Below are 14,383 nucleotides of genomic sequence, written 5' to 3' on the forward strand. Positions count from 1 at the left end.
TCCCTCATTTCTGTTTGATGGGAACTAGCTCAGTGACTAGGGCCCATGCCTAGGACTGGGAAAACCAGTTTTAATTCCCTGCTCTGATAGGGTATGTCTACACAGCAAAGTTATTTCACAATAATAGCCACTACTTCAAAATAACTGCGAGCATCTACACAAGGAAACCACTATTTTGAAATAGTTTCCAAATAGCAAGTGGCTTATTTCAAATTTGAGAAACCTCATTGTATGAGGAATAGCGCTTGTTTCAAAACTGATATTTCAAAATAGGGGCTATGTAGACAAGGAATAGGGGTTATTTCGAAATAAGCCATAGTGTGCACAATGGTTTTATTTCAAAACAGGCTCTATTGTGTCGGGATGTTCTGTTTCAAAATAGCTGAGCAGGTTTTTATAAGCATTTTGTATGTAGCAGCGCTATTTCAAAATAAGCTATTCCAGAAAAATCTAACCCTCAGAATAACGCTGCTACGTAGACATAGCCATACAGACTTCCTGTCTGACCTTAGACTTTCTGTGCTTCAACTACCTACATGTGAAATGGGGATAATGGCACTTAACTGCTCCACAAAGGTGTGAAGACAGAGTCATTAAAAGATTGTGAGGCTTTCGTATACTCTTGTGGTAAGGGCCATAGAACTGGTTATAAGAAGGTAGATGGATATTTGTTTAATCTCTTCTGTGCTTGACCATGTATATTTCCTGGGCAAACCCACCCTACCAGCCCATCCCTGCCACAAAAAGAGAGACTCCAAAGGACATTTTTAAGAGAGTAAGAACTGTGGAAGTTGCCTGTAGTTAATAGAAGGTTGTTCACTCCCCATACATATGGGATGCCTTCCTGCGTGGAAAGAAGTGAATTACACCATTCCCATTATTCTTTACGGGAACAGGTTTTCAGAGTGAAGGTGGCTTGTCGGGATGTATTAAAAGGAAATCAATAAACAAATATATTTCCAAAAGTTATCGTAAAACTAGCCAGACTATCAGAATGTAAGGCAATTAACTCAAGAAATGGGCCAGAACGTGTTAGACAATGGGGTGCTTAAACCCATGTTAAATCAGTTGTATACTGGGAGATCAGAAGATGAAAATCTTTCCCTTAACTTATATCAAAAAGATTTGTGCCGATGGATTTATACAATATGCAGTGGTGCCATCCCAAAGTGCCAAGCATATGCTTTTAATTGACAGGGTTTAGCGGTTTCATGTCTATCACATTATGATAATGATAATGAAATGACTTGCAAGAGATGCTTTTTCCAAGGACCTCATAGAAACACAGACGCCTTATGGAGTGGAAACACAAAGAACACCGTTAGCCTACCCTATGCTAGGAAAAAAAAAAAGACTGAAACAAGCATTTGAGTCATCTGAATGTCTGGGCCTGGTGCCTTTTGTAGCGGCACCAGCAAAGGCATTTATAACGAAAGGATTCAAAATGCCGTTCCATGCAACCCTAAACCATCAGGGCAGGAGTAAGCAGCTGCAATACATACTTGAACACTAGAGAGAGCAGAGGATGGAAATCCAAGAAAGAAGAGGGCTCAACAGTATGTACTGAGTTTATGTAATCCTTTGGTGAGTACGTGTTACAGGTCTTCTTCCATGCCCACCCTGCAGAGCATCCTGCCTTGACTGATTAGCTTAAGCTCTAGCAGGCCACACCTTTAGCTCTGGAATCCTCAGTTTAATTCTCTGTGTACCACTGTAGAAAAAAAACCCACTTGCTATACAAATTGTTTACATCCTTCAATAAAAGTTGTCAAATGAAATGATTCTTAGAAGGTCTGGAGATTCAGGAAAGACACCAGACATTTGGGATGGGACCAATGTTCCCTCTAAGGTTTTCCATCCACGTGCAAAATAAATTTTGTTATGTGCACCGAGGCATGGGTGGATGTCCACCACCAGTAGGAACACATATTGCTGGCTGTGGACAGCTGTGAGCACTGTGTTAATCAGCTGGGTGGCATTTGGATCTCTCCTGGGTGGCCACCCAAGCACTCTGCTTACAGGGAACACCAGTTGGGACTACAAAAGCTTCTCCATAACTCCTAAGCCTGAAAAACTGGGCTGGACATAAACAGCTTGGAGTACAAGCTCAGAAGTCTAATTTCTGATGCTTCCTGCTTCTGATTGCCTCTCCTCTGGTGTATCAGCTTAGCCACCACTGTGGCTGGAGCCTCGGAGTAACAAAGGCTCATGAAAGTTGAAATAAAGAGGATCCTCCAACTTTTTGAACTTCAGTTGTTGTAAACTTAAGCCAAGGTGTCAGAGGTTGTCTTTTCTTACCCCAATCTGATGGCCCACCCATCCCTACTGCTGCATTTTCATTCATCCCTACTTGCTCATGTTGAAGGGGATGGCATTTCAGCAGATGGGAGCTGGCTCAGCAGCCTCAAAATGAGGCCCTGATAAAGTCCCTCAGACTGGGAACTCAGAAATGGAGGCACTCAAAATCACTAATTGCCTTTGAAGTTCTTGCCATTACACTATTCAATATGGGATGTGTGTGTTTGTAGCTGCAGGGCTGACAGCTACTACAGGGCCTGGGGCAAGTTTGGAGGGCAGCTGGCTCCGGAAGGAGCAGGACCAATGGCAATCAGCCCTAAGCGCTTCCCAAACCACAGTGGTTTACCCCTGGCCCGCCAAGATGTGCAGAGCCCCAGAGCAGCAAGCACTGCCATAGCATTTCAAAGGGGCCAGGAGCAGCGGTGGTGGCCAGAGCACCAGCCCCTTTGAAATGTTGGGCCCTGGGGCAAATGCCCCCTTTAACTCCCTGCATCAGTGGGCCCAGTTTGCGTATAATCAGTTCTCCTGCTCTGTGTGTGTGTCTGTGTGTGCACGCGTGCACGTGCGCATTCAGTCCTTGCACTGTAATATGGTGGGGTTAGGAGAGTGAGACAGAGAGAGAGAGAGACGGGGGGAGAGAGAGAGAGAATGAAATCAGAACTTGCATGACAGTCCCAGTCAAAGCATCTAATAAAGTCAATAGACAGGCTCAATCCATCAGATTTATTAAATCTAGTTGTGGATTAACCAATATTTCTCCTTCACATGGCTCATTGTCTGTGGTCATCACAGAAAGCGAAGAGGTTAATGAAAGAGGGATTGGAACCTGAAGTGCATTACAGGGGAGGCCTGTTCGGCCATCTACGGCACAGTCTGTCCCTCTGAATTTCCCAGCCCTGCCTTGCCAAGAGCTCTGCTGCAGACCTCAGTCCCAGCGGGAGCACGGAGTGAATTAATGCCCCTGCTTATAGATCATTTCAGTACAGGAACCACTGACCAGCCAGAATGATGTGGGTTAGTATTATCATGCAGACTGCAATCCACCAGGGAGTGAGGGAATACTGACAAAAATTTCACTGAGGGCTGGAGGTTGGACTGTACTTGAACTGAGGCTCTTAAGGTCTAAACACAACATGGTGCTTAGAGTTCTACCATCCTTGGAACTCAGGGGAAGTTAGCAGCCAAGGTAGCTTTGTTGATCTGGGCTCCCAGCCACAGTGCGGCATGCAGCTGGGGGTGAGGAGTTGTCTCCCCAGATGATGCCTTTACTCCAGTGGGAGAAGAAGTGTTCTGAAGAGCCCTTGCAAAACCCTCTCACCTGATCCCCCTTCATTTCTGCATAAGGAGGCTCTGGGTAACAATGTTCCGGGTTTTATGGCGACATGCCTGCCTTCTCTCCTTACATAGCAGAACTGCAACAATTCCACTCCCAAGGGGGGAAGAGTTGCCCACTAACAATATAACTCCAGGATGGGGGCTTATGAACCCAAGGGGCATATGAAGGCTTGCAGGGGTGGCTAAAGTGGTACAATCAACTATATACATTTTGCTTCATACATATGAAATTAAATATCAATATTGTAGATGAATTGTCAGCTACTCCAAAAGCCATTATTAACTGGCTGATTTTTTCTTTTAGACTACGTCTACACTACAGATCTCTTCTGACAGAGCTTCTTTTGATAAAGTGCATCCACACACAAAAAAGCAGATCGAAGAGTTATCTGCTCTTTCGAAAGAGAGCATTCACACAGCCCCACTCTTTCAAAAGGATGGGCCAGGGATCAAAAAAATCAGGCCCCATGAGGACCTTTCTTTCAAAAACAAAAGGCCTGTGGAGCATCTACACACGTTTTCTTTTGAGAGAAGCTTTTGAAAGGGGGTGCTCTTCCTGAAATGGAAGAGTGATTTCGAAAGGAGTGCCACATTCTTTCGATCTGCTTTCGAAAGAGCCCTCTTGGTGTGTAGACAGTCCATGGGATCGTTCAAAAGAGCCCTTTTCTTTCGAAAAATCTTTCAAAAGAACCTGCTAGTGTGGATGCAGCGCTACAGTTATAAGGACAGAGCTGGCCCTCAAAGAGAGATTTCAAGGAAGAAAATATCATGGAACTCTGAATGAAAAGTAAATTAGATTACATAAATCTTTCAGCTTTTGATAGAATGGCGCAGAAATTTCAAGTACATATTTTCACCTTAAAAAGTTGTGCTGCTCGGTTTTATAGCAACTCCATCTTGTTAGCCCTCTGTCACACACCCACACGTTATAGAATATTTTTTATTGTACCATGTCACTTTTCATTATAAATTTAATAATGCTACCTGGGAAACTACATATCCATACACACCTGAGAAATTCAGGTTTTCATTTAAAAAAAAATAAAACAGACTAAAACTTATTTATTTGTGGCTTTTGGCAAAGGGAAACCAAATAGTTTCTGGTATTCAACAACCAAAATGTGAAATATTTAGGGCATTCAGCTTTTTGGTGAAAACTCAAATATGATAGCTGAAAAATAGTTAAATGTGACAAACTGATTTACAAAAATCCCAGTTTTCCACCAACATTAACCCACCCCCATAAAGGTAAACAGCTCATTCAGCTAGAAAAATGTGTCCAGTTCTAAAACTTTTCTCTTTTCATCTGCTTTTTTTAACTGGGCCAGATCCTCAGTTGGTGTAAATCAGCATCACTCCACAGAAATCAGAGCTACAGCCATTTGTACCATCTGAAGATTATGGCCCTTGTAGATGTAAAAATATTTAATCTTTTAAAAAGGGGGTAGGAAATACAGGAATGCTGGGCATTCCAAAATATTGCCCTGTATGTATATTAACATTTTACCTGGTTCTGCTATTCAGGATCCAGTGTAAAGAGCGCAGATAGATGTCACTGGCCAAACATGATGGACCACCCATCGTCCTTTTATTAAACAGGGCTTGTACTCTCTGTAATCCTATCAATAGCATAATCAGACCTGCCACGTCCCAGAGTTTGATGGAACAGCAGGACCTGGGAAATGAAGACTGACTTTGTTAACAAAGTCATTTCTCCCACTTAATTCTGACTCTCCTGGCTGGAAAGGAGGAAAAACAATGTTTATTTGTGCAGGGAGAGAGGGGGAAGCAAAATGAAAGGAAGAGAATGGCTAAGTGTGAAGTTTGATCTGACACTGTCTAGCACTCTTTTTTTTTTTGAGACTGTCTCTGATCCCATCAATTACAGTTTGATATTACATCTCTCCTTTAATTTATCCCACCACAGCTTGAAGTGATACAATCTAGGTAATAATCAGTTTCATGACTAAGCAGGAAAGCCTAGACATCTTGAGGATAATGAGCGCAGCCTCTGTTCACTCAGTCAGTGTTATTTCCCCATGTATGGATTGAGAGGGTAGATTTAAAACTGTTGGGACCACACTGGGTTCTTAGCAAGGCTACTTTGCAAACAGGAAGCATAGTAACGATAGGCTTTGCCACCAGCTGAATGTGGATTAACTGTATGGACAAAGAACTAGTGATGGGAGATGAAAGAGAGCGAAGTGGATAATATAAAGGGATGAATTAGAGGAAGGGGCGTAAATACCTCCTTGGCAATAATGCTGGGCTCTCTGTCTAGCTACAGGACCAAGCAGTGACATTGTAAATCCTCCCAAGAACTCAAGGGTGCTCAGGTACCAGGGTAAAGGCCTGGCTCTACTGAAGTCAATAGCAACAGTTCCACTCGTTTTATTGGCACCTGATTTCACCCAGGTCCCCTTACCCAATTAGGAGCCCACTGCAGAGTTCAGACCCAAATCTGAATGGGAACATCCCCATATTTCAGCACGATTGGGGTGGGGTCAAGCCCATCTCTAGCCAAAATCAAACAGGTGCTCTAGCTTCCTGGAAAGCCCTTGCTATAACTATATTTGAGCTTTTAGACAGTGGCATCCCAGAAGCACCAGGAGATATTGCTCCTTCTAGAGCTCCAGCAACCACGATCCTCTTTCTAACCCCATGGAACATTTGCGGGCAAGTCACAGCTGGTCCCATTAGCATTCACGTAGCTGTCTTTCCTCCTCCCTTGCCATAGAGCTTCCAATTAGGAAGTGAGGAGCCTAAAACTAGAGCTAGGCCTGAATTAAAACTGCAGACTCCATGTGACTCAACAAGACAACAGGCAGTTCAGAATAAAGATGTGAATGAAGCAGGATCTGAGGGTGGAGAATCAGGGAAGTGTCTGTTAATAGCACAGGCCCTGATCCTCAAATTCAGGCACCAAACCTTTGAGCTATTACCAGCGTTCCCTGTATGAGAAGCACTTGCCAGCTACCCAGAACAGATTCAGGTGCTGCCCAGGTGATTAGCAGAGCTCCCAGAGCCACCCAGAGCCAGCAGCATGTGTTTCCACGGGTGGTACACGTAACAAAAACATATTCTGCCCAGGGATAAAAAATTAGAGGGAACACTGGCTGTCACCCCAAAACTTCACTCCCAATCAAAGCTACTTAGGCGGATCTATAAAGCTTGGATCTATTTTGAAACAGAATCCAAACCTTCCCAGTGCTGGAATATGGAGGTTCTGAGCCACCTTAATTTATCAGTCAGATTTAGAAACCTTCAGCCTCAGGAGATGCACCGTGGTGTTTGCTAGTGCTGGCACTTACTAATAGCCAAGGCCTGATCCTGCATTCCGTGTGCGACCCAAATTCTCGCTGAAGTCACTAGACGCTGCGGATACCTGAGGGAGCCCTTCGCAATCTCCAGTACACTTAGAGGGCAATTAAAATTAACAATATAGCAGCAGTACAGCAGCTGCATGTACTCCATATATCAGCCAGCAACACTGTACAGAAGTTCCAGGCAGAATGGACGGTCAGACTACGAATTTTATATCACCAAGGTGCGCAGTGGGAAAATGATATACCATGTTCTCAAAGAAGTAGTCAGTTTCATTATACACCTTAATGTGGATTCTTAATCTGGATAAATAGCAATCACTCCCGTTGCACCTTAGACACTAACACTTTTTTTAGGTCATGAGCTTTTGTGGGTACAACCCACTTCCTCAGATGAATGGAGTAGAAAAATAGAATCCAGAGGCTATATAGCCAAGGTGATGGCAAAGAAGGATAAAACTGTTCACAAATAGAAGGAACTCTAGGCATGGAACGCTCATGGTTAAAAATGCAAATACATCCAGTTTCTTTCAGAAAAAAAAAATCACAACCAAATAAAACCAACCCCCATGCTCCTGGTAGCATCAGATTAATGGTTTTGATGTACAAAGTCGTATTCAAAATCTGCAATAACACAAAGCTGCCTTTAACATCAGGGGAAAAGGGGCGAGAGTAAATGACTTTTTTTTTTTAAACTTACTAGGAAAACATGTTGGACTTTTCCTGGACAACAAAAGCATGGAGATGTCTAAATGAGGCACAATTACAAGACTTAGTTTCCAAATATTATTACATATTGTACGCAATATTACTGTAATGCTGAAAGCAGGTAGAGCCTGCTGATGCCCTTAGCAGATTTGGGAATGTAATTTAGCACAGATGTTCTCAAGCCACACACAGAGTGGATTACAAAAACTGATCAAGTTGTGATTTCCATGTTTAGTAAGTTTAATTATGTGTTCCTCCCGGAAGGCTCTGAGATCTAGAATGAAGAGGAGAGACACCTAGTTATATCCCACTCCTCTCAATTAGCACAGTAATACCCCAAGCAGTGGGACTGCTAGACATAGTGATAACATTACAAATTACTACCATCAAACAATTTGCCAGGTGCCAGGATGTATTCACCCTTAAAGGAAGCAAGCAAGGAGCTATCTGGTTTGTTTTAGTTATTTTTGTCTCATGTTGTTTTGATGGCCACTTTTCCAGAAGTGGCTCAAAGCTCAGGAAAAGAAACTTTTAAAATAACTCTTGACAGGTGACCTATTTTCATAGAACAAAAAGCAGTCATATAACACTTTAAAGACTAACAACATAATTTATCAGGTGATGAGCTTTTGTGGGACACACAATAACTGCTTTTTTGTGCTATGAAGATATAGACTAACACGACTACCTCTCTGTGACTATTTTCATAGTAATGTCAACAAGCCATAATAAAAAAACCTAACATTTTGATAATAAAAATCAAACTTTTCCACACCTTTCCCTTTACTGCCCATAAAACAACTCCTTTACTAAAATAGCTAATTGCGCTATTTTTTAAAAGAAGGGAGATTGTGTGTACATGTTAAAAGTTAGTGACTAAAAGGAAAATGAGTTGAATTCCCATCCCCTGAGTACTATGGTAAAAACATTTTTCTGTAATTCTCTTTCCCTCACACACACAAAAATGTGTAATATGATTCACATTTAAAAGGCTTCCAAGTGTAGATTTTTACTACAGTTTTTCATGTTTTATTTTAAGTACTATTTGACCTACTACAGATAACTAGAGTTGGATCAATATTGGGAGGGGGCAGTGGTTAATTATTTAGACTTTGGTTTTAAAGAAGTATGTGGTCAACAAAAAGAAAAGACAGTTAACCCTTTGAAGGAAATGTGGACACAAATACCCTGTCAAAAAACACAGATGCCTGTAGATTTTGGTTTAAAAATAAGATGCTTCTTACAATTCAAACTGTACATTTTCCATGCTCTTGGATTCTCACTGATTTGTTGTGCAAACTTCGTACATAAGGCTAGAAGGGGAACATTAATTAATTTTTGCTAAAAGAAAAAAATGTGAGTTTACCTGTAAAGCAAGCCCCCCCCAATTAAATATTTGAAAATAAATAAATAAATAAATAAAAGGATTGTTTGGTTACAATTTCTGCACTTAACAGGCCACTGAGGATTTTTTGTTTAAATAAGGACAGCAGGATACAACCAGAAACAGTCACACTAGTAGGACTGATGAAGGCAAGTTACAAAAAATGATACATCATAATTTTAAGTCTGTTTTCTCTGGAATATTTTCCCCTTCCATTCTTTTTGTTCATTTTTGAAACTGCCAGTATGTCTAATGTAACAATTTCACACAGCAAAGTTAAGGTCACTAAAATGAAAAAGATACTGGCTTGAAGTTTGGTTTAAAAAGCTGAATCTACTAACAGAAAGAGCCATTCCTGAATTAAAGCTACATCAGCACTTGTTGCTCCTTAATCTGACCCTCATTTTCCAAGTGGCACTTCCTCTTAACACCACCTCTGTGGCAGATTCAAGAAATGAAAATTCTATTTATCTCAACACGCAAGAATGGCAATGAAGTCCACTTGTTTAAAGCGGGAATAACAACATTAGAACACCCAAGCAGTTTGCACATTCAACACTTTGCAAACACCATTAAAACTTCCCACCCCACTTCCGTTCACATTTTTACTTCGTAGCTGCAGGGAACGAGAGGATGTCGGTACAGCTTTTCACCAAGTTGCTGCAGAAATCGGATACAAGTCAATGGCTAAGTTGTGAAGGCCACATCTCGGGGCCGCTGGCTCCCTAAGGTCACATGATGTGGGGGAGGGATGCATATGTACTTGTACTGTGGTGACTGTCCCATGCATGCACTGAGGGAAAGAATCACCTCTGCAGATGCACAGTACCATCAATGTTACATTACTTGATCCCTTCATTGGGTTGCTGAAGACCTGCTCTGTCGACCATGGCAGCCTCAGTGTGCTTTTGGCTCTCTTTTGCCTGAACTCCCTTACTCTGGTTCCAGTCAGCTTCCCTCTCCCCCTGCTTGGATGGGCCCAGGGGCCCAAGTCCCCTTACCTGGGAGAAGTTGAGCCCATTCAGTGGGTGGCACTGCTCTTCCACCCTCTCCACAGCCCCTGTCCTCTTCTTCATCCGCTCAGCCTCCTGGGCCAGGTACAGGTCTAGCACTGGCACCCCTCGGGAACGGATGTCCGTCTCCGTCAGGGAGTTGACCATCAGCATCACCCAGACGGGCCTCTTGCGCTCCCAGTTGCCGGCGATGGCATTGAAGAGGTAGTCGGCATACAGCCCCTTGCCCCGCTGGTCTGGGGTCATCCAGTGCGGCAGCATCAGCTTGACGTACTCCAGGTGCCGCTTGAGGCGGCGGTAAAGCTCCCGGGGCAGCACGTCCTGCAGGTTCTCACCATGGGGCAGCATCTGGCAGCTGGCCAGGCCTGAGATGGTGTAGGGATCAGTGAGATCCAATTCAAAGTACACACTGGAGCTGGCCTGGAAGGCTGCCTTGGAGTTCTCAGGGATGAAGTCCCACACCCGCGTGTAGGGTACGTGGATGGTGCCAAACAGATAGGCTGGAGGGTCCCGGCGAATGGTCCACAAGAAGGAGTTTAGCTCTCCCTGCTGGGGACGGGGAAGAGAGAGAGAGGGTTAGTTTGGGGGACAAGGCTCAGGACCAGCAAAACCCCAAGACAGCCTGTGAGAGGGAGAGAGAATTTTACAGAGAGCAACTCTCTGCACACGCTATGACTACCGCACACACCAAACTTGCGGAAAACACACAGTCTCAGCAGAGATGTCTAAGAAGTATACACCAAAATGGTCTATCTCCATACAGCCACACATAACACACATAAACCATATATAAACTGTCTCTGTATGCACACATAAACACATCCTCCAGACATATGTATATTGAGCCTCTATACAGTTCCAGACAAAACACGAAAAGCAGTCAAGTAGCACTTTAAAGACTCACAAAATAATTTATTAGGTGATGACCTTTTGTGGGACAGACCCACTTCTTCAGATCTTCAGATCAGATCACTTCTTCAGATCCGGCCTGTCCCACGAAAGCTCATCACCTAATAAATTTTTTTGCGAGTCTTTAAAGTGCTACTTTACCACCTTTTTGTTCCGATGGAATACAGACTAACACGGCTATCTCTCTGTCACTAGATAAAACACAGTTTCTGTGGCTGTACCTATCTGCATATGGAATCTTGGTCCAATTGCGAAGCTGCAACTCTAGTCTGCGATACTTGTCAGCAGGATTGTACTGTGTGTGCAGGGTGCATCTATAACTTTGGTTCTGTCTCTGTGTGAGTGGTGAACTGTTGGTTGCGTACCAGTGTGGTTCTGGGTGAATTAATAAATTGTTGTTTAGTTAGGAATAAAATAGAGCCCTGACCTGAGTATAGTTCAGGTTTGAAGTTGCACTGGAAGGATTCCAGCCTTAAAATTAAGAAGCTAGCACTCCTTGCATTCAAGAAAAGGGAAGCGAACAGTATTAGAATTTGCTCTCTGTTGGCTATAACACTTACCCAATTAGCAAACCTAGCTAGTGAAGATTTCAGCTTTAACATTGAAGTGTCCCCTTGGCAAATTCATAAGACTGGATCCCTCTTCAACAACTGTATTTACCCATGTTTGCCTAGCTATAGATGCCAGTGTCTGCATAATTAACTTATAACCATATAGATACCTTTGGTGATGGATAGGCGCACAGGGACACATAGCCAGATGAAATACACAGACAAACTACATATGCATCGCCCATGTGCACCCCATGCTTAGTGGAAGCAGTACACTCATATATATGTAAAGCCACACAGAGAAACGGTGTTAAATCTGCATATATCTATGCCCACATAGAAACAACACACATAAAACTTGCATGGGTCCACACAGCCTGTGTACATGCACAGACGCAGAGGTACCCCCAGCCCTGCGGATGTGGTGCCCTTCTAGTGGCACAGCCGGGTGGGAGTAGTGGTGCAGCTGGAAGAGCTCTCTGAACAGGAGCGCTGGGTGTGTGGAGCCAGCCACAGAGCTGAGGCCAGCCAGGCAGAAGGAGAGTGGCCCCCTCTTGGGCTGCAGCGTTCAAACCCATCCTGAGCTTCGCAGGAGTCCAGCTCCATCTCCTTGCAGGGCTCCTGGAGGAGAAGGCACCTGGGAGCTGGCCTGCCTGGAGCGAACTGGGCAACCCCGTTGAGCCAAGCCCTGGTCCATCAGAGGAGAGGGAGGCCAGCAGGGCTGGGACTGGACATGGGAATGCTTCCATGCCCTGGGGGCCCGGGGATGACGGGTGAGGAAGGTCTAATGCAGCCCTTGACCCTGGTGGCACCTGGAGGACAACGCCAGGCAGAGGGCCAGTGCTCCCTGCCCAGCGGCTGGTAGCTCTTGGGGCTCGGACTCGGAGCCTGAGCGCAGGCTGGGGGCAGGGGGAAGGGGAACGCAGCTCACCGCTTGGGGCAGCTCACATTGCCCGCTGTCCGTCTGCCTCCTGGTGGATGCCGCGCCCGGCAGGAGCCCCCCGAAGATGAAGCAGATCAGCGCCAGGCTGGGTCGCATCCTGCCGCTTCCCAGCCGAGTGGCTCTCCGGGATCTCTTCCCGCTCTGGTGAAGTCAAACAAACCTCGCCCGTCCCGTCCGCGGGTGACAAGTGCAAAGCAGGAGCTGGCGGCGCCTGGAGCCCCCTGTCTGCTCAGGGCAGGGCGGCGGGGGCCAGGCCGGGCAGAGGATGAGCCCCGCTTGGCGGCTGCTCCCCAGCCTCCGCCATGCTTTTTGTGCAGCTCGCAGGAGCCCCCTCGGAGCTGGCCGGAGCCGCTTTTCGGCGTGGGGAAGGAGGTGGGAGGGCGGCGGGGCTGGAGCCTGGCCGGGGAGGGTGGATGTGGGGATTGCTATTTGAACAGGCAGAGGAAGGCGGGTGCTGCGCCGCATGTCAGTATCACACACGCAGCGAGGAGGCAAAAACTTGCAGCCACTTCCAAACTTCCCATCCTCCGGAACTTTTTTTTTTCCTCCCCCCTCCCGCCCCGCGCCCCCGAGCTGCAGGGAGGAGCTGCCGCCGCTAGAGGGCGCCTGTTTCTCGGCCAGCCACGCTGGCGCGGGAGGCTGGCTCCGCGGGCAGCTTGAGCAGGGGCTGCAGCGGGTTTGGCTTCACTTGTCCCCCATGCGAACCACCTGCTGCAGCCTGATTCTCACCTGCAGCTGGAGGGCGTGGGGAGGGGCGACCCTCCCTCTAAATAGGCGCTCCAAGGTCTCCCCTCCATGAGTGATCCCGTTTGAAAAGTTAGGCCTTCAGGCTCAGCAGGGGAGTTAATTCCGCCATCATTGCCATACTGCCCACTGCTAGAGGGGACGAAATGTTTTCCCCCTGCTCTTTTAGTTCCTGCTCCAGGCAGGGGTTTGTATAAGTCATTGTGCTGGAATAATTTTGCTTTAGTTTCCCCAAACAACTGTGAAAAGAAATGAGATAGTCCTCTCCTTGCCAGCCCCGCATCCCCGCCCTTCGTTACAGAATCAAGCCCCAACTTTATTTTTAAGTTTTTGAAACAGTTCAGTGTGTAGTTTTCCCCCATCTGTCCCCTTTTGTAGCTGCCTTTGTGCCTCTGGGGTGAAATCAGGATGTAAAGTCAGGTGGGAAAGGGATTTCTGGCCCAGTTTTGCAAACCGAAGAGACTCCAGTAAGACAGTGCACAAGAATCTCACAACAGGTGTGGCTTGTCACCGCATTGAAGTGACTGTGAGAGGCAGTTTGAAGCAGTAGCTGTAGGATGGGAATCAAGTCTGCCGGTGAAACTGTGTCCCAGTTACAGTCCATGAAAGTTTTGCCATTTACTTCGGCGTGGCCTGGATTTCAGTGTTAGACTCTCTGCCCTGCTTTTCCATTCACTTACTGCCTGTGCTTAGACAAATGGCACATTACCTCTTTGCACATATCTCAGACTGGGACACAATGTATATCAATGGTATATACCAGTGCATGCAGCCCACTGGGGCTCCTCACCCCTGTCTGCCTCCTCCCCATGTGCTTTCACACACTGGGACCCTGGAGCCCTGCCCCCACATTCCTCCCAGCCCTTTCAGAGCACCTTTGATTTGTGCTCAATCCCTTCTACTCTCCTGAGCTTGAGCACTGGGAATCAGTCATTTGCATCTATTTCAATTCTGGGAGGAAGGGAAGGAACAGGAAGGGAGCACAAATCAGCTGGGAGGGAGGCATAGGAAGTGCAGGACACCAGTGCCTGAGAGATAGAGTGTGCCTGCGCTGCAGGGGAAGGGGGAATCCCAGTGGGCCGTGGGCTATAGGTTGCCCATGCAGCCTACTGAGACAAAGGAGGGCTGCTCCTTTGGTCCACTCACGAATCTTGGTTGCCCACTGCTGGTCCATA

The 14,383-nt window shown here is 45.9% G+C and overlaps 1 protein-coding gene across 2 annotated transcripts in view; it reads right to left on the minus strand.

Moving 5' to 3' along the window:
* TRABD2B (TraB domain containing 2B) overlaps window positions 1-13,152 on the minus strand; it is a 424,669-nt gene extending 411,517 nt beyond the window's left edge. Inside the window, exons 1-2 of one of the 2 annotated variants that reach the window (XM_075002847.1) lie at window positions 12,453-13,152; window positions 10,050-10,607 (exon numbers count right to left, since the gene is read on the minus strand). In XM_075002847.1, coding sequence (XP_074858948.1) covers window positions 10,050-10,607; window positions 12,453-12,560 — 666 coding nt within the window. In that variant the 5' untranslated portion in view covers window positions 12,561-13,152. Of the gene's footprint in view, window positions 1-10,049; window positions 10,611-12,452 lie in introns of both variants that reach the window. The other variant, XM_075002846.1, reaches the window with a different exon arrangement.
* Window positions 13,153-14,383: the final 1,231 nt, after the last annotated feature.

Source organism: Carettochelys insculpta, chromosome 9, assembly GCF_033958435.1.
Source record: "Carettochelys insculpta isolate YL-2023 chromosome 9, ASM3395843v1, whole genome shotgun sequence".
Taxonomy (NCBI): Eukaryota; Metazoa; Chordata; order Testudines; family Carettochelyidae; genus Carettochelys; species Carettochelys insculpta.